The 26,004-nt window shown below is 54.0% G+C and overlaps 1 protein-coding gene across 3 annotated transcripts in view; it reads right to left on the bottom strand.

Annotated features, from left to right (window-relative positions):
* MRC2 (mannose receptor C-type 2) overlaps nucleotides 1–26,004 on the bottom strand; it is a 52,408-nt gene that overhangs the window by 5,078 nt on the left and 21,326 nt on the right. For all 3 annotated transcript variants that reach the window (XM_086687653.1, XM_086687654.1, XM_086687655.1), the window contains exons 2-20: nucleotides 18,024–18,425; nucleotides 17,155–17,328; nucleotides 16,792–16,956; nucleotides 16,456–16,569; nucleotides 15,860–16,003; nucleotides 13,074–13,262; nucleotides 12,764–12,918; nucleotides 11,471–11,578; nucleotides 9,416–9,531; nucleotides 8,795–8,943; nucleotides 8,004–8,221; nucleotides 7,177–7,319; nucleotides 6,043–6,145; nucleotides 5,639–5,777; nucleotides 5,489–5,524; nucleotides 5,014–5,174; nucleotides 4,860–4,927; nucleotides 4,048–4,148; nucleotides 3,371–3,513 (exon numbers count right to left, since the gene is read on the bottom strand). In XM_086687653.1, the coding sequence (XP_086543779.1) occupies nucleotides 3,371–3,513; nucleotides 4,048–4,148; nucleotides 4,860–4,927; nucleotides 5,014–5,174; nucleotides 5,489–5,524; nucleotides 5,639–5,777; nucleotides 6,043–6,145; nucleotides 7,177–7,319; nucleotides 8,004–8,221; nucleotides 8,795–8,943; nucleotides 9,416–9,531; nucleotides 11,471–11,578; nucleotides 12,764–12,918; nucleotides 13,074–13,262; nucleotides 15,860–16,003; nucleotides 16,456–16,569; nucleotides 16,792–16,956; nucleotides 17,155–17,328; nucleotides 18,024–18,425 (2,828 nt within the window). The remainder of the gene's footprint in view (nucleotides 1–3,370; nucleotides 3,514–4,047; nucleotides 4,149–4,859; nucleotides 4,928–5,013; nucleotides 5,175–5,488; nucleotides 5,525–5,638; nucleotides 5,778–6,042; nucleotides 6,146–7,176; nucleotides 7,320–8,003; nucleotides 8,222–8,794; nucleotides 8,944–9,415; nucleotides 9,532–11,470; nucleotides 11,579–12,763; nucleotides 12,919–13,073; nucleotides 13,263–15,859; nucleotides 16,004–16,455; nucleotides 16,570–16,791; nucleotides 16,957–17,154; nucleotides 17,329–18,023; nucleotides 18,426–26,004) is intronic.

The raw sequence follows: 26,004 nt of genomic DNA, 5'->3' as shown, positions 1-26,004 counted from the left end.
CTATTACCTATGACAGCAGAGCCTGGACCACGCATGGAGACAAGGTCTGTCTCAATTTCAGCTAAACACGTTTTTGAGTGTTGCCTGAAATCCGTTATTTTACCCCATGAACTTAAAAGTTCATCTGTATGATATCCTTATCTTTTTTTTTAATGTTTATTTATTTTGGGGAGACAGAGCACAAGCAGGGGAGAGGCAGAGAGAAAGGGAGACACAGGATCTGAAGCAGGCTCCAGGCTACGAGCTATCAGCACAGAGCCCAACACGGGGCTTGAACCCATAAAGCACAAGATCACGACCAGGGCTGAAGTCGGACTCTCAACTGACTGAGCCATCCAGGCGCCCCCAACTTTAGCTTTACTTTCGAATGATCTTTATTAGGCAGCAGCCTGTAACTCTGTAATTTTGTTTCTCTGTTCCCACCTTCACTACTTCTGTAAGGTCGAAGGAAACCTGTGTGGGAAATCTTTCAAGTGAAGACTATTTAAAAATGAATGACTTCCAGTGATTTCTTCCTTGGTAGGATGGAGGAGAAAGAAAGGAAGGAAGCTTTGGAGTCACAGAGGGCCGGGGGACGTGCAGCTCAGATTCCAGATCTAACTTAACCCTTCTGTAAAATGGGAATAAAAAAAATCTGTCTTTTGGGGTCATTTTAAAGGTTAAAGAGAACAGTGCACAACACAGGAGCAGGAGCTTAACAAGTAAAAGCTCTTACTATTACTCTTATGACCAGCTCTAGCATGAGCTTACTGATGCAAACGTCAGATTTGGGGTAGAAAACTATAAGCCCAGAAATAACGCAAAAGTTTGGGGGAGGTTTATCATGAAGCCCATGCATTTGGTTTCACAGAAGCAGTTCAGAGACACGGAGGCCTCCTCTAAATAACTAGCAAAATTAGTCACAAGATGAGAAGCAGCAAGGTCACACCCGTATCAGCAAGTATCAGCAGTTAAAGAGAGGAAGTATTCAGCCCAGCTCAACAAACACTATGGGACCTCCTATCATGTGCAAGTATATTTAGTGATATGTCAGGAGCCAGTGACCCTGCCCTCCAGGAGCTTAAGGCCAATGGGAGAGGTAGATCCTTACATCCAAATGCTATGGGGCTGCAAAGAGGGCAAAAAACTAGCAGAGCAAGGTATCTGGGGCCAGGTAGCGAAGGGGCAAACAGCCTCTCATAATTCAAAGGCTTCTGACAGGGGAGTAACTGGTATCTTCACAATAATGCTGATGCATTAAGACAGAGAGACCAGTTAGAGGCGCCTGGGTGGCTCAGTTAAGTGTCCGACTCCGGCTCAGGTCATGATCTCGCAGTTCGTGAGTTCAAGCCCCGTGTCGGGCTCTGTGCTGACAGCTCGGAGCCTGGAGCCTGCTTCGGATTCTGTGTCTCCCTCTCTCTCTGCCCCTCTCCCGCTCACATGCTCTCTTTCTCAAAAATAAATAAACATAAAAAAAAATTTTTTTTAAAGAAAGACCAATTACCTACATATGATATATTGTTTTATATCAGGTAGGAGAAGCCACAAGAGTAAGTTTTTGAAAAAGGTAATGACATGAGAAAAATGCTCAAAATACAGCCCTGAGAAAGAAAATCGTGTTACGTAGTTTGATCGTGTTATGTAGTACAATCTCAATTATGTGGAAAAAGGCAAGAAGCGGAGTAATAATATTAATAGTGGTTATTTCTGGAGAGGATGAGTGAGTGAATTTTATTTTTTCTTTCTGTGTTTTCCGAAGTTTTAATAATACACGTGTTTGTTTCTAGAAAAGGTATAATATTCTCTTGAATATTCTGAAGACAGTAAGAGCTCCATGACACCAAGGGCTGGCTGCACTCCACTACAGGACAAAGATTTACGGATTATATGATCTGGGGTTAACTAATCTAATCCTCACAATCCGGCTAAGTGGTTTTACAACCTCGGCAAAGCAAGCAGGGACTGAAGCTCATACTCATGATGCCAGCACAAACAAAAAACTGCTGCTCCTCTCAGCAGTGTTTTCACCACGAGGTGAAAACAATGAAGGTCTAATCAGATCTACAAATCAACCCACTAGTGCAGAAGTAACCACTTTGGGGAAGAAATTCACACTCTTGAAGGAACATTTTGAAGCCCTGTTTGGAAACATATCCCTTCTGATTCATGTTACCGCCCCAAACTTTCCTATCTGCACACTCAGAACCCTTGGGAAAAGAATTTCCTAAATGGCGTTTCAAAAAAAATCTTCCAAAGGCTTGTTCTTAAACCATCTTAATCAGGTCTTCTGATTAGTTTATGAGGCAGATTAGTTTAGAATGCGGAAACTTCCTAGCTGATTTTTAAACAAAAACCTTTGTTTAACTGGTAGAAAGACTGGAAAATGAAAAAAGTCCAACCAACAATGAATGAACTTTTTCATTCTGATGTATTTGTCTTTGTGAGGCAACCTTTTCATCTACAATAACCATTAAATCCAAAATAATTTGAAGACCTGTGAAGCCCCGAATCACAAAGTGTCAGACCAAGATATTTTTTTAAATAATGAAATAATGCAATTACCTTCTCTTATCCAAATTACTTAAATACAAAAAATTATTATCATTGATCATTTCTGAGGCCTTTTCTCATACCACTAATATAGAAAACATTTTTAAACTTAACTTAAAAATACTTTTTCAAGGGGCCCCTGGGTGGCTCAGTCAGTTGGGCATCCAACTTCAGCTCAGGTCATGATCTCACAGTTTGTGAGTTCAACCCCCACCCCCCGCCCCTCATCGGGCTCTGTGCTGACAGCTCAGAGCCTGGAGGCTGCTTCAAATTCTCCCTCTCTGCCCTTCCCCCACTCATGTTCTGTCTCTCTCTCTCTCTCAAAAATAAATAAACATTAAAAAAATTTTTTTTTAATACTTTTTCAAAAAAATACCTGTATTCTCTTTCAATCTTTAGCTCATGCTTTATATTCTTTTGTTCTTGTGCATATTTTAATACATATAACATTAATCACATTAGTACAGAAGTAAATATATACATATTCACACACATATATACAATGTACATACATATTCTTTGAACGTTCAGTATTTTGTTTCCTAACAGGAATTATCAAAATTATCAAACATTATCGAAATGTTTGGCAACCACTAATCTCGAAAACTCACCGCACTATGTGGACACTCTACCTGGTGGATTAGAAGGTGCTACCAAAAGAAGTTGTTTTCCAGGGAGTCTAACCCCGGCACCAGGGCTAAGCAGGAGAGACGTTGGTGGGCATAGGCAAGGGGCCACGAATTTGATGTTGCCGAAGGGCCAGGACTCCTGAAAGTCGGCCTTGCCATGTTCACATCTTCTCCCCTGACTCCCTTGGGGGGCCCCCCTCCCCATCTCCTACCTTATTGAGGAACTGCTTCCAGCCAGAGGGGCAGCCCCCCAGAGCCGTGGGCGGCAGGTCTGGGGGCTGTGGTTCTCCAGTGCTGTTGCTGCGTTTGCAGATGTAAGGCAAGGCTGTCAGGCACCTCTGGTCCCCCCAGTCCTCTGCAGAAAGAGGGGGGCGGTCGCTCTAGCATAGGGCAGGGCTGGCAGCACCCTTACCTCATGCCCTAAGAAAAGAGCATGGGGGTCAGGTGCCTGTGTCCAGCTCTATCTAAACTCTAGTCCTCTATGGGGCGCCTGGGTGGCTCAGTCGGTTAAGCGTCTGACTTCGGCTCAGGTCACGATCTCGCGGTATGTGAGTTCGAGCCCCGTGTCGGGCTCTGTGCTGACTGCTCAGAGCCTGGAGCCTGTTTCAGATTCTGTGTCTCCCTCTCTCTCTGACCCTCCCCCGTTCATGCTCTGTCTCTCTCTGTCTCAAAAATAAATAAACGTTAAAAAAAAAAAAATTTAAACTCTAGTCCTCTATGGCTGCTGGACCGTGGAGACAGGTCCCCTCTCTGGGTCTAGCCCCTCTTGGGTTGTGGGAACAAAGAGAATGAGAAGAGACTGTCGGTCCTGCCTAGGCTCACCTCACTGCCCCCAACATCAACTTTCTCCTGGGCTTCTGCACCCTCTCTGCCCCCGCCTTGCTCTCACCTCGGCTGGCGGTCATGTACACACACTTCTTATCCTTGCCGATGGGCCGAGGTTTACCGGGTGCCCAGGAGATGAAGTTTATAATGGAACCATCTGTCCACCTGCAATGGCACCAGGCAGAGGTGACTCCAGCATTGGTCCTGGGCCCAACCTCCCTTGTATGCAGCAATGAAGGCCACCAAAAGGGGGGCAGGAAAGGGCCCAAGTCCAGGGGCTCCAGGCTGAGAATGAGGCTACTGAGCTGAGGGCAGCTGGGGACCCAGAGACCTGGTGCCTCCAGGGAAAGCCCAGCCCTCCCTGGGCTCTCATTCTCTACCTAGAAAAGCCCAAGAATCCCAGAGCAGAGGCCCAAGGGCAACAGTGTGCTGAGATACCTATGTGCTCCTGGTCCTCGCTGCCTCAAGCCTCTTCATGCATGGTAGGTGGGTACTGAATACAGAGAGAGCCCTCTGGACATCATATGTTCTTGCCCATGTCCTGAGGGGGCCTTATTCAAGAGTGGCCCCAGCATAATATGAGCTGCCATTATTTGGTGCCCAATTATATGCTGGATGCTGTGCTAAGGACTTCACATAACTTCTTTCTAATCCTCAGAGCAATCTTACCAGGCAGCATTATTCTCATTTTTAGGTGAGAAAATCAAGGCCCATTCGATCAAGGCCACACAGCCAGTGAGGAACAGAGCTGGATTCAAATTCAGGTCTATCTGCCTCTGTCCTCAGCCTCCCTAGCTCCCACCTGGACCGTGGGTGGCCATCCAGGCATGTGCACCCCCCACACCCGCTACCCCCCCCCCCCCCCAAGGCTCCTACCTGAAACGCCCGTCACTCTCTGCAGTGTGCAGGCCGATCCACCAGTGCTGCTCCTGGCCCCGAGAGAACTGGGGAAACCGGTCAGGCAGATGAGGGGTGGCAGGGCCTCTCCTCCAGGTCCTGCCCGCAGGCCCCTGCCTGCTCAAGTGCTCACCTTCTGCAGGTTGTGCCCCAGGAAGTCCAGCTCGGCCTGGCTGTGCACGGAGGCCAGCTCGGCCTGGAACCACGTGCAGATGCGCTGCGCCTGGGCCCACGTGGAGTGGTGCTCGAAGAACTTGTACTCGGCCTCCTGGAAACGCAGCCACTCCCGCCGGCCTGCGGGGGCAGTGTGAGCATGCGAGTAGCGGCCAGCCAGGGTTTGCTTGCTCTCCCGGTGGGCAAGGCCCGGTCCAAAGGCAGGCAGTAGGTGGCTTTCGAGCCGCTAGGACCCGGGGCAGGAACCACTCCAGGCCCACGCTTGCCCCTGCTTGGAGACGGAGGCCGACAGGGCTCCAGGCGTCCCGATTCCCCTTCCCTGGACTCGAATCCCTAACTCCTTTCGTTCCATCTCAGCCAGGCCCTGCCCGGGAGGTGACGCCCCTCACCCTCTCCACACAGCCCAGGGTGGGGGGGCGGGGCGGGGGCCTCACCTTGTGGGCTGACGTCAGGCTCCCGCACGTCTGTGCCTACAGGGACAACAGGGACAGAGACGCTGCAGGGAACGGAGACGCCTCCCCTGGATTCCCGGCACCGACGCCCTTCACCCCATCCCCCCGTTTCCCAGCGCCATCCCACCCAACCTCGAGGGATCTTGCAGATCCAGTCCAGCTGCGTCTCACACTGCATGGCCACCCACTGCAAGGAGGCCAGGTCGAGCACTGCACAGCCCCGGATGTCGTCGTCGTCGTGCCGGCTCCGGTCGAAATTGTGATAAGAGAACTGGAGGTCGAGGTACGAGAGAGTTATCAGCCACGAGGCACACGCTTCAGCGTCCGAAGGACAGACGAACAGGGGCCCGACCTGAGCTGGGAACCCCTAACCTGGGCTGGACGCCCCGCCCCCCTTTCTTTAACGTGCGGGGTCAAGCCAAATACCCTAAATCCTCTAAACCTCGCCCACCTCCAGGACCAGTCCTGCCCGGAAAGACCACGCCTACAACCGAGCCCCGCCCACCTGCTGGCCTGTCCCCTCTAGGCCGGCTCACCCCCAAGCCGTCGCTCCAGCGCCAGCTCTGTCCCGCTCCGGGATCTCGACGGTTCAGACCAATCCAGAACCAGTTCTGCTCGTGGATCTCGGGTTCTGATTCACTTCAGCACAACACAGGGGTGGGGACAGAAGACACGGGGATAAGAGGAGCAGTCCCAAGGGCCTGGGGCCTCTCCCGTCTGGACTTCACACCCAGAGAACTGAGCTCGCTGGACCAGACGCCCAGCTCACTGGGGGAGGGTGGCCTGGCTCCCTTCCGGTGGGGTTTGCCCTGCCAGCAAGACTGTGGGCTTTCACTTCAGGATTTCAGTAAGTTGATGGGGATGGAGCATTGACCTGGGGCTCTGGACTCAGATAAAAGTAGATTCCAGTCCGGGGTCACCCGTGGAGCAGCTCTGTGACAGTGGGCAAATAACCCAATCTCTCTATCAGCCCATATGGGTCAGTGGCAATGTCTACTTTGTAGGGTTGAAAACAAGCCTGAATGAGGATTAAATGTTTAGTGCAGTGCCTGAGACGTGGTGAGAGGCCATTGACAAGAGCTGTATTTACGTCAAATAACGTAACCTTGATGTTTGCTGGGAAGACATGGCCCTGGAATTAAGATCTCAGGAAGCCTGGTCCATTTGGCCTTTTCCCAGTGCCAAGGGATTAAACGTGCTTTGTGTCATAGGGTGCTGGGAGCCCACAGGACAGACACAGGGTCCTGGAGGGACCCCCATGGGCAAACGCTCATTTTTGTAGCTTCTGTCCTCCTCTTTCCCAGGAAAAGCAGTTTATTGAGGAGAGTGGGTTATTACGGGATGGTGTTGGGGGTGTTGGGTGTTGATGCTCAACTTGGATCAGCTTGCAGAGGGATGGGAAGGGCAGTTACTTTTGTCAAAGTCTGTGAGTCTGAGGGGGCCACTGCTGACTCCCTGACACTGGTGAGCAACAAAGTCTCCAAGTCCAGGGAGATGACGGCTACCTGAGGGAGGACAGCATGGTCCTGGCACTCGCTGCGGATACACAGGTCATTCCGAGCCCTCGGACAGGCCTCACCGGGGGCGCCCTCACCCTGCCCCCTGCCCTGCGCCCGGCAGAACCAAGAGCCCACACAGGTGCGTGCAGGCCACCGCCCCAGGCTCCGTACCCAAAGATCTTGTTGAGCATGTTGGCCACAAAGTGCTCCTCCTCATAGCTGGCCAGGCTCAGCAGCTGGGCTCCCAAATCCTGGCAGGCCCTCTGGGCCTGCACCCAGCTCTTCTTATCCTGCAGCCGCTCTGAGCTGAACACCTACAGGAACAAAGTCCAGGTGTCCCAGCTGTCCCCACGGGTCCACATGCCCTCCCGTGACAGCAGTGGGGAAGGGGGCTGGGGCCGCACTGGACAGGGGTGCAGGCTACCTAAGACAAGCCTGCCTCAGAGAATGAGCTCCGGGGAGGGGAGCCAGCACAGCCAGCTCCTAGAGAATACCCCTGCCCAGACCCCTGAACCAGCCACAGTGTGCTGTGGGCCAGTCCCTTCCCCTCCCTGGACTCAGTTTCCTCATGTAACAAAAAACCTTGGACTATGTCAGTGGCTCCCGAACCCAGCAGGGTTTAAAAATTTAGGCCCCACCCCAATCTAGCAAATCCCAATCTCCACAGTGGCAGCCCCAGGAGTTTATTTTTATCAAGCTGCCTAGATGATGCTGAAAAGCAGACATCCCAGCCCCAACATTTGGGAACCTCTGAAACTGATTATCTCCATGATTTTTTTTCAACCCCTCACATGTATATCGAGCACCTATTATGTGCCACACCTGACATTCCACTGACAAGCCTGTCATCAGAAATTACCTCTGTCTGCAAGCTGCTGTGGGGAAACATTGTCCCTGGGGCCCAGTTGCCTGGATCGAGCCTGGGCCCTGCTGGGGCTGCCCTCACCCCGGGCGTGCAGCTCCTTTGCTCCCTCCTCCCACGCCGGCAGGCTGCCTACCTTATAGCAGTGCCGGAGTTTGGGGTCTGACCCCCAGCCCTGGGGACAGGAGCCGGTGAGGCTGGGCGTGGGGTCTGGCCCAGGCAATTCAGGCGTCACCGGCGTGCCCAGGCTCTGCCGGCAGATGTAGCGGGCCCGGAACGCGGTACAATTCTTCACCTCCCACAGCCCCATGGCGCTGCCCGTGGCCAGGGCCACACAGCCCCCACGGCTGTACCCTGGAGGGGGGAGCAAGAGACCCGTTTGCTGAGGACTCGTGGTCCAGTCCTCCCCACAGGGCACCACCCCAGCCGGGCCCTGCACACTGGGTGACCAGCTCGGCCGGCAGCAGGGACCCGGAAGGGAATGGAGGCAGAGTCCCAGCTCTGTGTTTGCTCCTGCATGAGATCTTAGGCAAGTCGCTTAACTTCTCTGAGGCTATTTGACCATCTATCTCATCAGGGAATTGAAAAGGCTACAAAAGATAATGAATGTGAAATGGCAATAATCATAATAGCAAGCACCTGTGCTAGCATCACATACAATAATTAGGCACTTCACGTCTATTAATCCATCTCAACCCCAAAGTACCTTATCCTCATTTGACAGATGAGAAATTGAGGCTCAAAGATGCACCAGGTGGTTTGGCCCCAGAGCCTGTGCCCCTAACCATTTCACCACACTGTACCAATAATCAGTTTACTGGGAAGCCCTGGGACTCGGTCCCGGCAGGGCAGGTCCATATGGCCTCCTGGCTTCACCAAGGAAGGTCAAAGAAGGGGTTGGCCAAGTGCCGTGCGGGAAGGGCTCACCAGGCTGGTCACGGTTCCAGTGGGTGTACATGACCTCATCCCCGCTGAGCCAGCGGAAGGAGCCAGTGCTATTGAGGTCCTGCAGGGCGGTCCAAAAGTACTCGCCATCCCAATTGTAGATGAGGCTGCTGACAAAGGCCTGCTCAAACCTGTAGAAGAGAAGCTGGTCAGGCAGGGAGCTCGCCCCAGCCCTGACCACTCCCTGGGCCACAGGCCAGATGCCCTGCCCCCCCAACCAGTAACTTGGGGGACCCATGGGGACCCTACAGCTGACACATAGCAACCAAGCTCCCCGCCCACTGCCTGCACCTTCGTGCCTTGCTGAGAAGAAAGTAGAGAAAATCAGACACAGCCAAGGCCTCTCTTGGGCATCCAACCCATATCTACACCTGTTCCTGCTCCTGCCCCTGCCCAGGCCCTGCCCTACACTGGGGTCACTTAATAAACGGGAATCATTCTCATGACAATATTAGAAAAAAGGTCCTGAAGCCATTTGAGGCTCCCAGGACTCAGGTCCCTCTGTGCTTAATGTTACAACGCCACCCCGTTTGGTGCAAGGTCCACATTAGGCATTGAGACAGGTGTTGAGGGCTGGTCTGGGCACACGGTCCCGGCCTGTACCTGTTGGTGATGGTGACCAGCTGAGAGCCGTGATGGGTGCATAGGCGCCGGGCCTCACCGTAGCTTACTTGGTCCTCTCCCAGCCAGTAGCAGGATGGGCTGTGCCATGTCCAACCCTGGCTCGAGAGAGTGGGCAAAAGAGGGACGTCAGTGGGAAGGACTCTCCTCCCTCAGCCAGAATTCCTGGGGTGGGGGATGCCATGGTGGCATCACTGAATGTGCCACAGGCTTGGGCACAGGACAGAGGGGACTGGTTGGACACCAGAGACGGCTCTTCCTGTGCTGTGTTCTGCATCTTACCACTTCACTTCCCCACTCCCTACCATCACCCACAACTGCCAGACCAGAGGTGGAAGCATGGCCCAAGGGCGGCTGATCTGGAGGCAGCCAGTGACCCGCCTGTGGGCCAGTGAAGAAAGATGGGCGGCCCACTGGACTCCTCTCTCAGGCATTTAAACCAAGAGTCACGGTGGGAAAATTGCCAGTTGGCTGTGAAACCAGAGCTGAAAAGCTGGGAGAGCTGCCAGGAAAGGCTGGGTAATCCTCGGGTCCTGGAAAAGGTACAGCGAGCAGAGGAGGCAGCTAGCCTGGGGTGGGGGGACGGACCCTCAGCGAGGAGCAGTGAAGCTTTGGAAGAGACCACTGCTCCTCGGTGGTTGGTCCTCTACCATCCAACCCCGAGGGGACCAGGCAAGGCTTCACCCAACAGACCTCCCGCCCCTTGGGCCACCCTGAGCTCTCTGCTCCTGCCTTTCACAACAGCAGCCGAGGCTCAGAGAAATTAAGTGATCAGACTTTGTACACAGACAGTACAAGGTGGAGCTCAGACTTGAACCCACACCACAAAGGCTGCTCCTGTCCTGACCACAGCCCTGTTCCATCCTAAGATGACACAAGGTGCCTGCCAGGGCCTTCACCTCCAGGAGTTCTTGAAATGGGAAGGCCTGGGGTGGATTTGAGGTTGGGAGAAAGTTATAGCCCCTTGAGCATGAGCCCAAGCAAAAGAGAAGCTGGTGGGGCGAGGTGGGGGGGGGGGGGGGGAGGCTGTGCTAAGACCCCAGGTCTCCCAGGGTGTTAACTGGGGCTGCTCAACATTGCACGCACATTTCAGGTGGCCCTGGGGCCAGGGCCGTTAGTCACTCCTCCTCTCTCCCCTGCCCCCACCTCACCCAAGCCAGGACAGAGCCCCTGGGCCAGTCCCTGCCCATGCCGGCCCCCCAGATGCTCCAGCAGGGCCCCTGCTCTCTCTCCTCCCCACTTCAGGTCGTGCCTGTCGTTGTATCGGGCTCCTCCCCAGGGGAGAGCATGGGGTTCAAGTGAGGTGGGGGTGCGGTAAAGGAAAACAGAGTGAGGAGCCAGACTGGCAGCAAGGGGCTGGCAGGAACGTGGCCTCGGCAGATGGAGACACCAGGGGCCAAAACATCATTCAGTGTCTTTTTTGAGTAACCTCCCTTATTCATCCACACCACTTACGCCCCTGCTTGGCTGAGGGCCAGGTTGTGGGGAGCCTGGGAGGGCCTGGAGGAGGACATGGGTCCCTCATTCATACACACACTGCCCCACTAATGTGGGCAGTCCTGGCCCTCTCCCTCCCTGAACATCTGGAAGCCCCTGGGGCTAGGAATGCAAGGAAGGAGACACCAGAAGGGCTTCATTCCTCCAGGAGACAGACAAGCGCACTGTGTGTCAGATGGCAAGGTGTGGGCCAGCAGAGACAGAGCTGGCGGGCGGGGGTGGGGGATGCACCCCAGCAGTCTCACTCAGGTGAGGACTTGGGGGCCTGCCCGCACCCATCTCCTGTTCTCTGCCGCCTCTGAGAAGTAGCTTCCCCAAAAAGAGCGGGGGTGGGGAGCTCTGCTTCCTCCCAACAGCCTCCACCCTACCCCCACCCTGCCTCAGCCACTATCACTCTTTCTGGAACAGAGCAGTGTGGAGAGTAGGAAGGAGGGATGTGCCAAGCACGGGAGGATGCCGGGGGAGGCTCTCCCCTCCCTCCCTCCTCTGGGAGCCCCTCTGGTTGGCCCCACCCAGGGGCAGCTCCAGAAGCACCCTCACCTTCCGGCAGCCGTGGTCCTCCTCGGCGGCCCCCTGGCTCAGCTGGCCTGCCTTCTTGCAGATGGACGGCAAGGACTGGTTACAGGGACTATCATTCCAACGACCTTCCTAGGGACACAGGATGAGGGAGAGTCTCAGCACCCCCCTCCCCCAAACCCTTTGGCGGACCTGACTTTTAGACGTGCCCCTGCCTCCAACTTGTTGTGTGATCCTGAGCAAGAGACCTGTCTTCTCTGTGTTCCAGACTGTCCTGTGTCCCCAGTCTCCTCGCCAGCAGTTTATCTGCCTTTAGCTCCATCCAGAGGGCAGAGGTGTCTGTGTCCCAGTCCCCAGGAGAATGCCTGGCACGTGGCAGACACTCAACAAATAATTGTTTATAAATTTTTAAATAGCGTCCCTTATGCCAGATGGCTCTGTCTCTACAGTCCTGGCACCGTTTTGCAGCATCTCACAGCAGAATGTCCTGTCTGTCCCTGGAGTCCATCCTCTGTCCCTCTGACCTGGTCTCTTTTTTTTTTTTTTTTTTTTTAATTTTTTTTTCAACATTTATTTATTTTTGGGACAGAGAGAGACAGAGCATGAACAGGGGAGGGGCAGAGAGAGAGGGAGACACAGAATCGGAAACAGGCTCCAGGCTCTGAGCCATCAGCCCAGAGCCTGACGCGGGGCTCGAACTCCCGGACCGCGAGATCGTGACCTGGCTGAAGTCGGGACGCTTAACCGACTGCGCCACCCAGGCGCCCCTGACCTGGTCTCTTTTTAAAGGTTCTCTTGTCTCTACTTGAAGCTCTACATCAATTCCTACATCTACCCACACTGCATCTGAGCCCAAACCATGGCAAACAGCCATCACCCCATAATTTTTTGAGGAGACAGGACCCTGGGCTGGGTAGGGCTGGCACAGAGCAGCCCAGCCAATGGAGTGTGTCCACAAAATGTGGCTTCTGATGCCACCTGCCGGTAGGGAAGGGCAGCCGGTAGACCAAGATCGTGCCAGGCAGAATCCCAAGGCTTCACGAGAATTAACTCCTTTAATCCTCCCAATGACTGTCTGAGGTTCGCACTGTTAGTGTTCCATTGACAGATGAGGAAACCAAGGCACAGAGAGGTTAAGTAACTTGCCCAAGGTGCCCCAGCCAGTTGAGGGTGGGGAGGATTCAAATCCTCGAGATCTCTGTACATGGAAGGGAAGGGGCAGGTGGGGAAGTGGGGGATTCTGAGAGGCCATGGGGTGGTGGTACAGAGGCAGAAGCTGACAGCGGCACCAGGAGGGTGCGGAGAGGGGGTTCTCACCGGGCCCCAGATGGTGACACAGTCTTCCAGGCTGTCCCGGAAGTTGTTGGGCTCAAATGGGTGCCAGTGGGTGAAGCTCACGAGGCTCCCATCAGACCACTCAAAATTCATCTGCAGTTTCAAATCATTGAGGCCAATCCACAGCTCCTCCACCTCTGGGATGCAGCAGGGGACAGGGGAGAGAAGACACGGAGAGGTCAGCCTCAGCCACCAGCAGCAGAGGGACAGTCCCACAGCCTCTTGGGTGGGACCGGATGGGCGCTGGGAAGGCCCTGCCCTCCACTCCGGGTGTGGACGAGCAGCCGCTCACCTTGCTTGATCTGCTTGGTGATGAACTCCAGCTCGGCCATGCTGTGGATGCTCAGCAGGTCGCCCCCGCCCCGCAGACACGCCTTCTTGGACTCCTGCCAGCTGCGCTTCTCAGCCTGCAGGCGGTAGCAGTGGCCCTGGAAGGGCTGCCAGCTGGGCTCGCACTCCACCTTCACATTGGCCCACACATCTGCGGAGACCCACGAGGTGCCGTTCAGGACCAAGCCACCCAGCCAGGATGCCTTGACCCGCTGAGTGTCAACATGGGCAGGGCCCTGAAGTCACCTCCTCCCCACACCTGCCTCAGATCAGCCCTGGCCGCCAGAACAGGTCCGAATGCTGAAAGGTTCTAAAAAGACAAAGCCCTCCAGGGCTGCTGGAAGCCCAGAAGCAGAGCCCCAGGAAGTGGTGGCAAATTTCACCCAGGACAGGGCAGCCCATCCAGCTAGGGCTTTCAGAAAGAGATGAGTGGGGAGACTCAGGTCAGACCAGCCCTGGGAGCCTCAGTTTCCTCCTCTGTAAATGGGATTTCCTGGGGTGCCTGGGTGGCTCAGTCCGTTGAGTGACCGACTTGGGCTCAGGTCTTGATCTCACTGTTCGTGGGTTCGAGCCCCATGTTGGGCTCTGTGCTGACAGCTCGGAGCCTGGAGCCTGCTTTGGAGTCTGTGTCTCCCTCTCTCTGCCCCTCCCCCGCTCATGCTGTTTCTCTCTCTCTCTCAAAATAAACATTAAAAACATTTTTAATGGTATTTCCTATTATAAGATTCAAACTTAGCTCATGTCCACCTTGCTTAATAAATGAGACCACTGTCACTACCTCAGAGAGCATATATTGAGTGTGGACCCAGGGCCGACCTCGGCAGTCCAGGATGTAGGGATGGGGAAGTGGGGCCACCAGGCCAGAGGCCCAAGAAGTCACTTGCTCCTTCCCCTACCCTCAGCTCCACTCAGGGCTGAGAAACTAACCAGGGACAGGCTCTTCCTCACCCCCACTTCCATGCATTTCAGAGTCACTCTCTAGGGATTGGGGTCCCAGAGCAGCTGAAGCAAACAAGCCCTCACTTGGGCCTTGGCAAGAGAAAACAAGACTTTATTAAACCACCCACAATGTCAGGCTCGGGCAGGACTCTGCCCAGCCAGGCAGGAAAGCATGCACCCACTGGAAGCGTCACCCCAGACCGGGATTCTGGGATCCACTCCATTCTGTGAGACGCTCCAGGGTCCAGCATAGTGCTTCTCAGAGGCCTGAGCCTGAGCTGACTCACTCCTCGGCTCTGACTTGTCAATCATCTCCTGGGCCTCCCGGCTAAGACCCAAGGCTGCCGCCACAGACAGAACCCAAGTTCAGACCCAAGGGGGCCTTCTTCTGGCTGTTGGGAGGAAAGAAACTCAGGAAATATGGATGCCTTGAGGACACAACGGTGCCTGCCTTTGGAATGACATGCCTTGCATGATGAGACCCAGAAGACAGAACGCATTTGAGAAATTGCTCGGAAAAGATGCCTCATGCAGAGTGGGAAGAAAGAGTCAGTCCAAGGCCACAGACACATCTGCAGATCCAGGAGGCCTCAGAGGAGACCTCCCCCAATGGGGTCACACTGGGGAGATCCAGGAGACAGGGGACTTGGTGAGGAGCTAGGCCCAAAGGGGGCCACAGATAGGTCAGGCCTGCCCACAGTAGGGCCCTCCTTCCTTCTAGGTCTGAGAAGACCTTGACTTGGTGCCTGCCCCAGGCCCCCTCTAGCTAGAGGGGAGGTGCCCTATGTGTGGGGTGCCAATCCCTAGGGGAGGAGGAGAGAAAGCAGTGGCTCCCACGGCTACTGGACTCCTGTCGTAGCCCTTCCAACCTACACTGACGAACATCTTCTGCTACCCACGGTCACGCTCCTTTGGGCAAGGCCCTGTCTCCAGCCTTACAACAACCCTGCAAGGGGTAGGAGCTTATTCGCGATTTGCGCTCAGAGACAGAGCTCCTTGCCCAAAGCCACACGCAGCAGTCCCCAGAACGGTGCTGTGCCCATTACCCCGACCTCCTCCATAGGCCCCTACAGCTATCTCTGTGAATCACAAATGTGAGCAAGACACTCCCTGGCTTAAAAACCTGCAGAGGCTCCCCACAGCCTACCTGGCCCCACCCAAACTTGACCCAGCAGCCAAGACCCTTCAGGGACTGGCTGCAACCTGCCTTTCTGAACTGTTCTCTTCAGCATGCCCTCTAAGCCAGGGTGCCTTGGCTGCACCTGCACACACACCTTGCTTGACGATCCTGTGAAATGGAGGCCAGGTGGAGGGGCTGAGAGTCTGCATTTATAACGCCATCACGCTGCCGGTCCAAACACCACACCCTATGTAGAGTCTACACTCCAACTAGACTGCAATCCTCACCAAACTTAAAGCTGCTATATACTTCCAAGCCCCTGCACCTTTGCACATGCTGTTCCCTCTGCCAGGAATGCCCTTCCCTCACACCTCTTTACAGTCAACTTAAAAAGCCTGAATCAAATGTCACGTCCATGAAGCCCTCCTTAACTCTCAGGAGCTTAAGCAGTTTCTTCTCTAGGCATGTCTTCTCTAACATTTATTACACATATTTTTATAGTGGTACACAACTCGGGATATTCCAATTGTGTGCTGAGATGTCTGTCACCTCCGGATAAGTGGGACTGCTACAAGGACCGTGCGGATTACCAGCATTTAACCACATTCCGGTTAGTCCATCAGCAGAGAGTCCCTTGTGTCGCCGCCCGACAGGCCCGTCCCCCGCCCCGCGCCGGGACCTCCGCTCACCGGGGGACGGGCGCTCGGCCGTGGCGTTGGGCTTCTTCTTGCACACGTAGGGCAGCGCGATGCTGCAGTCGCGGTTCTGCCAGCCGCCCGAGGACTCCGTGCGGATCACCCCGCAGTTCTCCTCACTCGGGTTGTCCGGCTGATCTGTGGGGAGGGGAGGGGAGGGCGCCAGCAGCCCGGGAGAGAGATACTCACTCACACCCGGGCCTCCTCCGGGCCCTCCTCACAGCCTCCGGCTCCCTCGGGGCCCCTCGCTGCCTCTCACCCCAAACCCTCCTCCCGATACTGGTGACCGGCCCCCGGGGCCTCCCTGGCCGGGCTGCCTGTGCCTTGGGTGCAGCTGAAGGGACGGACAGGGCCTGAAATCCAGCCCGTGCCCCAGGCCCTGCGCCCTGAGAAGAGGACATCGGGTTCTAGTTTACGCAAGGCCACTGCACGGGCCCCGATGGGGCGGGACCCGGTCCAGGAGGGGGTGGAACCTGCCCCGCCGCCCCTCCCCCACACGGCCTGGAGAAGGGTTCCCGGGGAGGAATAAATAGGAGACCAGATGCCTGTGCAGTCCCCCGGCCACCCTGCGCCCGAACCCCACGCCTCACCACTCTCCCAGTTGAGGTACTTCAGGGGCGAGTTGTCCGACCACTGCCAGCCTCCGCTGGTGTCCAGGTCATTAAGGCCAATCCACAGCGTGGAGCTGTAGCCAGTGAGGAGCCCTGACAGCAAGTCAGAGACAGTGAGAAAGAGACTGGCCCACCCGCGGCCCTCCCACTGTGTGCCCCCCCCCCCCCAAGGGCATCCGTGCCCCACCAGCAGGAAGGGCCCAGGGCCCTCCAAAGACGGGCAGCAGGGCCCAGGCTGCCGCCGCCCTGCCCTGCCGGGGCCGCCAGACCCAGGATCCCCCCACCCCCACCCCGGGGACTGCCCTGCCGCCTCACCGTTGATGTAGGTCTGCTCGTGGATCTCTGTGATACTCAGCAGGTCCGCCCCCTGCTGCTCGCAGCTGGCCCAGGCCTCCCTCCACGACAGCGTGGACTGGAAGTTAAACTGGTAGCAGCTGTCAGTCAGCTGGTCCTTGTCCCAGAAGGTCTCACAGTCGTTACCTGCCACCACGACAGCGGGACATGGGTCCCACACGGGAGTCCCTCAAGGAGTGCAGACCCCACACACGCTGCTCCGCGCTACGAGGAGGGGCATCTTATCACCCCAGTCCGGCAAGTTCTTCCACCCACGCTGAGGCCCCTCGGGGTCGGCCTCCCTCCAGGAGCCACCCTGGCCCACCCTCTCCACCCTGCTCTCACTCTTGATAGGGCAGAAGCCCCAGCGCTCGTCCTTGCCGTAGTCCTGGGTGGTGGCACACCACAGGTGCCCATCCTCACGGCCCGTGCTGGTGCAGCTGTGGAACCACTGGTTGTCATACTTGAAGGGGATGGTGCACGGCTTCCCATGGGAGTTTCCCTGGATGGTGTAGACCTCTGCAGAACGGAGCCAGTGTCTTGGCATCTGGACCCCAGAGGCTGCCCGCCTCCCTCCCCCCTCAGGGAAAACCACCTACCCCAGGGAGCCAGGGATGGGGCAGCGATGGGAAGGCCAAAGCGGCGCTTAAGGCTTTGAGGCCCCCTCTGCCGTCAGATCAACCAGGGAGCCTGGGAGAGGTCCTGCTGCTCATCCCACAGCGCTGGGAAGGGGTCCCCCCAGCGCCCCTCATGCCTGTCCAAAATCCAGCTGCCCCTCCCCACAAGTTCCATCTCAGAACTCAGGATGTCTTACAGGAAGAGGACCCCCCTGGACAGAGCTGTCCACCACAAAAGGCCCCTTACCGAGTGACCCCGGTCCCCGGTCGCCCCTGCAAAATGGGGAGCAAGACACCAATGGGGTTACTCTAGGGTCTACCCTGGAGAGTGGACCTGGGAGAAGGGAATTTTAAATTTACGTGATACGCTTTTGCACCGTTTGAGGTCCTCGCAAGCATGTATTAATTTTTTAAGTCCTTAAAAATAAATGCTTTGAGGTTAATATTCTTAATTATTCCCAAATGCTTCCCATTACAATTACAAAGATACGGCTGCCAAGGGTCTGTATCTGTCGCTCCCGCATCTGTCACTCTGTGGCTCCAGTCCTCCTGACACCGGGGCGGGGGCCCACCTCTTCCCGGCAAGCAGCCTCTCACCATAGTAGGGCCGAGCGCACAGATCCTCATCACTGCCATAGATGCGCCACTGGCCACCGCGGGTCTGGTCGCCGCGCTCGGGGCTGCCGGCCTTGGATGTGTTGCCAGTACGGCCCCCCAGGAGCAGGGACAGCTGGTCACCCAGGGTGCGACAGTGCCAGCGGAGGTTCAGGGCCTCCCGGTCACACTCGTACATGCCCAGGGAGGCTGTGGTGTTGGTGCCCGGCCAGCCCGTGCCCAGGCACTGCATGGCACCCAGGTTGAAGAGCCGGTTTCGGGAGACCCACTTCCAGCGCTGGGCGGGAAGGCTGGCGTTGCAGGCTGGGGAGACTCTGACTTGCCCACCCTGGGCCTCCAGGCAGCCCTGCAGTCCATGGCTGAAGATGAGGAAGACGTTGGGTTCTGGAAGGGAAGGCAGGGCATGATGCCATCCCAGGGGCTCTCCTGGCTGGCTCTTGATGGCCAGTGCCACCTTCAGACGCTGCCCCTGAGCCTGAAAACAGCTGCATGGCCAGCCTCTGCTCTAGTCCCATGCTCAGCCTAGAGGCAGGACTCAGGCCTCCATCCCACCTTCAAATAGCAAGCCCGACTCCACCTGGCAAGTTGGGCACTGTATACTTTTCCCAAGATCTTGTGAGGAGCAGTGGACACACTGACATCACTCGGCACATCACAACTTTATCCCAGGCTCCATGACACAGTGTGGTGTTCCCACCAAAGTTCCTCTCTGGCCTGGAGTAATTGGTCTTGTTCTTCTCCTTGGCCCCTCAGCTTCACTGGCTCCTTCCTTTCCTGACTTCTAGAATCTTCTAGAACGCCCTCCACCTCCATATCCAACCACTCATGCCTCCCAGAACCATTGCACACCATTTTTTAAGCAGCATTTAGCTGGGCTAAAGCTAGAGCTTCCCCCAGTCACTCATCAATTCACCCATTGCCTCACTGTGCAGACACTCTGGGGAAGGCAGTGAAACCCAACCTGCCCCCGAGCACACTGACTTTACAGATTAAGAAATGGAGACTTAAATGTATGGGAAGTTGACAGTGGTTGCCTGGGAGCTGGGCTGTGATGGGAATGGGGGGTGACTGCTAAGGGGTACAGGGTTTCTTTTGGGATGATGAAAATGTCCTACAGTTAGAGTGTCATGATAGCTGCCAAATTCTGTGAATAAAGTAAAACCCAATTAATCGTGTATTTTAAGTGGATGAGTTCTTTGAGACATGACTTACATTTCAGTAAAGCTGAGAAAGAGAGGTAGAGAGGGAGAGATGGAAGGAAGGAAGGAAGGAAGGAAGGAAGGAAGGAAGGAAGGAAGGAAGGAAGGAGGGGAGAAGGGAGGGAGGGAAGGAGGGAGGAAGGGAGGGAGGGAGACAGGAATAAAAAAGAGAGAGGATCATGGTTAGTTTAGAGTCATGAGGTGACCTGCTCACGGTGTCACATAGCCAGGAAGCAAGCCCAGGCCTGACATCCACGTTTCATCACCTAGTTGTACACAACACACACACAGCACATCCCTGTCACCAAGGAATTTTTGCATCCATGAACCACTACCCCCTCGGGATAATTTCCAGGTCTTAAAGGCATGAATCTGACAGCTAGGGTACAAACCCCAGCTCTGCCACTTAACGTGTGACTTGGGCAAGCCGCATTCCCTCTCTCTGACTCAGTTTCCTCATCAGACTATTGTAAAGGTTAAATGAGAGAATACCTGTAAAGTGTTTGGAGCAGGGTCAGGCACACAGTAAGAGCACTGTAAATTATTGCTGTTGCCATTTATTATCATTACTATTCCATGTTATAGGTAAAGAAATTGACTAAGGGTAGTGAAATGATTTGACCGATCACGAGGCTGGTCAGAGAGGAGCTGAAATTTGGTCCTGGTCTTCGGAGTCCAAACCTCAAGCTCCTTCTGTTCCACCATGGTCTTATCATCCCTCTATAAGTCATTCTCTTGGCCAGCTGGAATGATTTTTTTAAAGGTGTAAGTGAGTCCCAAATCTTTAAAAAAATAATACTGGAGTGTTGAAGGTCATAAAGTAAACAGTGATGAATTCAATGACATAATAATCTTTTCCATGGCAAAAAAATACCATGAACAAAGCCAGAATTCCAATGACAAATATATACATAAATTACTGGTGGCAAATAGCTTATTCCCTAATATAAAAAGTTTCTGCAAAAAATAGAATGACTTATGAGGAAAATATCAGCAGCGTAGTAGAAAAGAACACACATACACAGCTAAAAAAATGAAATGCAACTGGCTCGTAACTATTTGAAACAGCCTCACTCGTAGTAAGATATAAAATAACATACGTGAGGTATGTTTCCCTCCTACTTAAAGTCCTTCAAAGGCAATTAATTCATCATTCTTCAAATAAAATTCAAACTTCTTACCATGAGCCACAAGATCCTACATGATCTGGTCCTGCCTACCAGTCTGATCCTGGATCACACTTGCTCCTTGCTCAAATCACAATGCTCTCCTTTCCTTCCCTCCCTCCCTCCCTCCCTCCCTTCCTTCTTTCTTTTTTTAAGGTTTTATTTTTTTAAGTAACCCCTACAACCAACATGAGGCTCCAACTCACGACCCTGAGATCAAGAACCATGTGCTCCACTGACTGAGCCAGCCAGGAGCCCCAGGCTTCGTACTTTCTTGCCTCAAGGTCTTTGCATGGTTTTTCCTGCCTGATATTTCACTTCTCAGAAAAGTCACATCTTTAAAGAGGCCCTTCGGACCTGTAGTAGCTACTCAGTTACTCTCTATCATATTGCTCAACTGTAGTTATCTTCACTATTTATTATTCTCTGATTTTTTTTTCAACATCTGGGTTCTCTGTGCACCTTTGTCTAATGATTATTTTTTCTCTTGATTATGGGTCACTTTTCCAGCTGCCTGCATGTCTAGTGATTTTTGTTACATACTGGACATTGTGGGTAATGTTATAAAGTCTGATTTTTTTTTTTTTTTATTATTGTATACAGGATGTTGTAGATGACATGTTATAGGGAGTCTGAGTTTTTTTTTTTTTATCTTCCTAAAAAGAATGTTGAGTTTTGTTCTGGCAGGCAGTTAAATTACTGGTGGATCATCTTGATCCTGTAGAGGCTTGGCTTTAGGCTTTGCTAGGGTGGGGTTGTTTTGGTTTCGCCTTTAGTCTTAGGGTGCGGCTGTTAGCCTTGGGTTTAATCATAAGGTGAGACCCTTCTGGAGTTTCAAAGGAAAACCTTAGGCAATTACCAAGCCCCTCTAACTTAGTGGATCTTGAATTCCAAACTCTGTTCCCTCAGGACCAGGCAGCATCTGAAACCTCTGTCTCTCAGCTGCTGTTTCTTGGTGGGTTCCCGAATGCCTCGCCCTGCCCATGCACAGTTTAGGAGCTTCCAGAAGCCCCAAATGGTGACCAGTAAAACTGCCACTTTCTGTCTGAGGTCCTCAAATAGGGCAGTGCTCTCAGGGAGATATGCTGCTTAAATGAACCTCTCACTTCATCCACTTCTTTTCTTTTGGCGATTTTTTTCCTCCCCAGAATCTACCTGTTTTTGATTGCTCTCAAACCACTGTGTTTTATATTATATCCTTTGTGTATAAGTACCCTTGACTAGAGAGTTAGACTGCTACCAACTACACTGGTATTTCCAGAAGCAGAACTCATTATCTGACATGTTTCTATTTTGTGTGTCTCTCTTCTTGTTCATAAGCTCCCAAGGACTTTCTCAGTCTTTTCCACCACTGCACCCAAAGCACCTACAACTCGGCCTTACACCCAGTAGTGCTTAATAAATACTGGATGAACATGTGGATGAATGAACGAATGAATGAATGAACGAATCTCCTGCCTAGATAACAATCACAACCAATCAGTCTATCTTTCTGTTCCTTGATCCAGCTGCCAAATTAATTTTCTTAAAACAGAGCACTGTCACGGCTTCTGTCACTGAGTGCTCAAAACACCACGGTAAGAAGGCTGATGGTGCAGGGACACTGGTCACTCTATTCTTCAACAAAACCAGGATGGGCGTCCTCTGTTCCCTCCCCACAGCCTGCTCCTTCCCTTCCAGCCACACTCTGGAACCATAAACTGGCCCCATGACTTAATCCAGGCCTGCCTGAGGCTCCTCTAAGGACTGGGTGTTTGATTCTCAAAAAGTCCTCTCCAGTGAGAAGAGTCAGTAGTAACAGAAAGTGGCCCTTGGCAGGGGGTAGGGAAAGGGCCTGGGACCGGAAAAGGGAGAAAATAGTGCTTGCTTTTGTAGATGTTTCTCAGAGATGGGACAGGACAATGCAGCCCAAAACATCACAGGAGCCCACAGCAGCCCAGGGGGATAGAACCCTCTGCTCCTCCCCAACCAGAAAACCCACATGTGGGCTGAAGCGTTCCAGCCAGGCTGTGCATCATAATAAATGGCAAATGAGGGGTCTGAAGGGGTCTGTGTCAGCTGGGGGGAGGCAGTCCCAGGGTCAGGCCACCTTTCCCTCACTTGACAGATGAGGAAACTGAGACCCAGAGAGGAGAAGAGATTAGGACGCCCAATCGCAGTACTTTTCAAGGTGTCAGTTTCCTCCTCTGTCACATGAACCACGCCTGCAAGTCCCCTCCATCCTAGGACATCCTAGGTTCTCGGTTCAAATCCACGTATCTTCCTGGTGCACCTGCTGTGTGTGTGCCATGTCCCAGGCAACGCTGGGGCCAGGAGGAAACACACAGCACTGTCCTAGTTAGAGAAGGACAGTGGGTTTGGACATGGCAGAACATGAGGCAAACAAGCCCTTAAAAGCCAGGTGTCTGGGGGTGTCAGAGAGAGCTGTGCTTCTGGAGGGGGCGGGAGACTCTCTGAAGACACTAAGGGTCTGGAGGAGGCAGGGGTGAAGAAGGCAAGTCAAAGAACTGCCTTGGCAGCAAATGAGAAAAGAACAAGGAATTTGGGAGCAGAGGGGTGGAAGGCAAGAGAGCTACAAAGGGGAAGCTGAGGGGGATTCTTGGAGGTGGATCCCGGGGACTTTGCCAAGCCGGGACCTGAGTGGGGCAAGTTCCTGAGAGAGCATTTTCCACCCAAAGTCTAGGGGGTAGTGCCTGGGCCCTCACAGAAAGGAGGCTCTTTCTCCAGGGCCCAATGCAGGAAGAGATCAAGCCCAGCCCTGGCTGAGCTGGAAACGGTAAGGGGGCGAGGGAAGGGCACAAAGGTGTTTCGAGCTGAGACCGTGTTCTTTGCAGCCCTGTGCTCAGCCAGCCCGCATGAGGCAGCAGAGGGAGCTCAGGGTACAGAGGCCTGATGCCCCCCCATCCCGGGAAGGCCCCCTCCAGCCTTACCCATCCCTTAGCCTCACTCCACATGCCCTGGGGAGCATCACGCGTCAGCACAGGAAGTAGAAATGCCCCTCACAAGGGTTGTGGTACATACATCCCTCAAGGACAAGGACGACCTCCTGCATTTTGTTTGCAACCACACCACGACCAGCACAGTGTTGTGCACCAGGTTGTGTGTGGCTCCTTGTGTACTTGCTCAGTGGGTGAATAAAGAAATGAATGAAACCGGGCAGGAAGCTATGTGTTGAGCACATCTATCCATCCATCCATCCATCCATCCATCCATCCATCCATCCATGCATTCATTCATTCATTCACTCAACAAACACGTACTGAGAATTTCACAGGTGTCAGGCACGGTGCCAGGTTCTGAGAGTACAGTGGGGAGCAACAGAGACATAATCTGGCCCCCACCACCATATGGTCTGGTTGGCACTGGGCTCTACATGGAAGATATGGAGATGGTAACAGAATCCCTGAACCTCACTGAACTTCTCTCAGTCTCTGGCCTTTGTTTTTGTCTGCCCAATGAACTTCCCATCCCTTCTTCTTCTTATTTATAATTTTCTTGCTCTGGCTACGTGAGTGGGCACAAGGCTCACTCCTGGCCAGTAACAGCGTCCATCCCCCTGGCACGGTGACTGGGCACATAACTCAAACAGGGCTGATCAGAGGCCTCCCCTGGAATACGTGATTTTCTCTCTCTGTTGTGATCACTAAACTGCGGCTGCCAATGGCCATGTCTCCTACCATGAGGGAAAGACCTTCCTGCTACAGACGAGAATGGGGACACTGGAGAAAGAGACACAGCTGAGCAGTGGAAGGGGAGGAAACTAGTCTTCATGTGCTGAATACCCAGTCCCAGACCCAGAGTTCCTGTGGCTCTTCTTCCAGCCTGTGAATCACTCCGGCTCATTGGCAGCCACATTCCCCTTTTGTGCTGAGCTTGTCTACAAGGGTTTCTGTCCTTGTAACCAAAAGGACCCTGATAAACACACAACCCTGCGTCTTGGAGCCACAGCCTCTCTCCCAGCCTCCTTACTCCCCAGAGGCTACCATTCCAGGATTCCCTCTGACCCTCAGACCAGCGATGGGCCTCTTGGGCTTGTCAGAGGAGGTACTTGGAGGCCAGACCCCCACCCCATCCTCCTTAATCACCCTTCTGCCTGCTCCCCCAGAGGCTTTCTCACTTGTGCAGATGACAAGCATTAATGACTAGGTACGACGGGGAAATTAGACAATGCAGCCTCTGGCCTCGTGACATTTACAATGAAGCCGGAGAGGCAGAACTCATGAAGCAATCCATGAAAAAGTTACAAGCAACACGTCAGCCCGTGTGTAAAACCCCCAGGTCCAATTCATACTGCGTGGCTGGGGATGAAAGTGTTGGAAAGCATGGATTTTCCAGATAACAGCAATCTTTCTGCTGCAGTGTCCACACTTCCTTCCTTCTCAGACATCTCCAAGTCGTCAGCCTGGACATTTATGCCTGTGCTCAGAAGCAACTGGGTTTTAAGGCTATTTGCCCTACAGTGAGGAGCCCCTGTCTCCTCCCTCCCTGTTGACTCTCACCGTGGCCTCTTTTCCTTTCCCATCTGCTGTGAGGTACACGCAATGCTTTGGCGGAGTCCTGAGGCTGAGTGCAAAAGACTCAGAACTGTCTCTGTCTCTCAGGAGCAAAGCTCTCAGCTGTCCCAGCAGCTTCCCGGCACTCAGCCCAGCAGCGAAGGCAGCCAGAGGTCTGACCTCGGATAAGACGGCTGCTCTCCATTACAAGAAAGACATGGTGCTGAAGGAAGCAGAGGGGAAGTTAATTCTAGCGGAGTGTCTGGCACTCAGCAGACTCTCAAAATCTGCTGAACGAGAGGCATGTCAAACAAAACCCTGAGAGGCACCAGCAGAGACAAGAGCAAGGGAAGATGTTCCAAGGTGGGGGAATGGCGAGAGCAAAGATTGGGGACCCAGTCACCAGCCTGGCTCAGCTCCTAGGGACAAGCTGGTGAGCCCTGGGGGCTGACCAGATTTGGTCGCCGGGGGCATGGCAGGGTGACCTCTAACCACTGAGTCTCTGTAGTTGGCCCTTCTCCTCAGGCCTCCTCAGGCCACGCAGAGGCAAAGGGTCATCCCAGGGAGAGCCAGGGGCCGTAGGGCCACCGGCCAAGAGGAGCAGCTGCTTTCAATAAGCCGCTTGGCCCTGAGGCCAGGCCTGGAAATGTCCTGAGTCAGCAGAAGCTGCCAGCCCCTCCCTGTCGAAAAGCTAACCCTGGGGACCCAGCACCCCACCCTGCCCTACCTTCTGCTAGAAGGTCCATGCGCACATTGGACCCGGATGGGGGAGGCGGGGCATCCCTTCACAGAAGGGCAGGACAGTTACAGGACACAGGGGCCCAATGCCCTGTCCAACTGAGCGATATCTCCACCCAAATCCTGGGCGATTGTGGGCTTCCGTCTACTCTCCACCCTCCAGGCTTTTCACACTCTCCTCCCTCCTCCCAACCACCCCTGCATTCCAGCGGGGCCAAACTGCCTGCTCTCCATTGCTTAAAGTGCATGTGACCAAACTCGGCACACGCAGCCCCCCTCTGCTGCTGTCACACGTGTGTGTGGTGTCTCTCCCTCTCTCCCTCCAGCCATGGTGAGCTTCCTCTATCAGTCATTTCTAGAGATGTTC

Source organism: Puma concolor, chromosome E1 (assembly GCF_028749965.1).
Source record: "Puma concolor isolate L17-30 chromosome E1, mPumCon1.1.hap2, whole genome shotgun sequence".
Lineage (NCBI taxonomy): Eukaryota > Metazoa > Chordata > Mammalia > Carnivora > Felidae > Puma > Puma concolor.
This window is presented reverse-complemented; position numbering and strand designations above follow the sequence as displayed.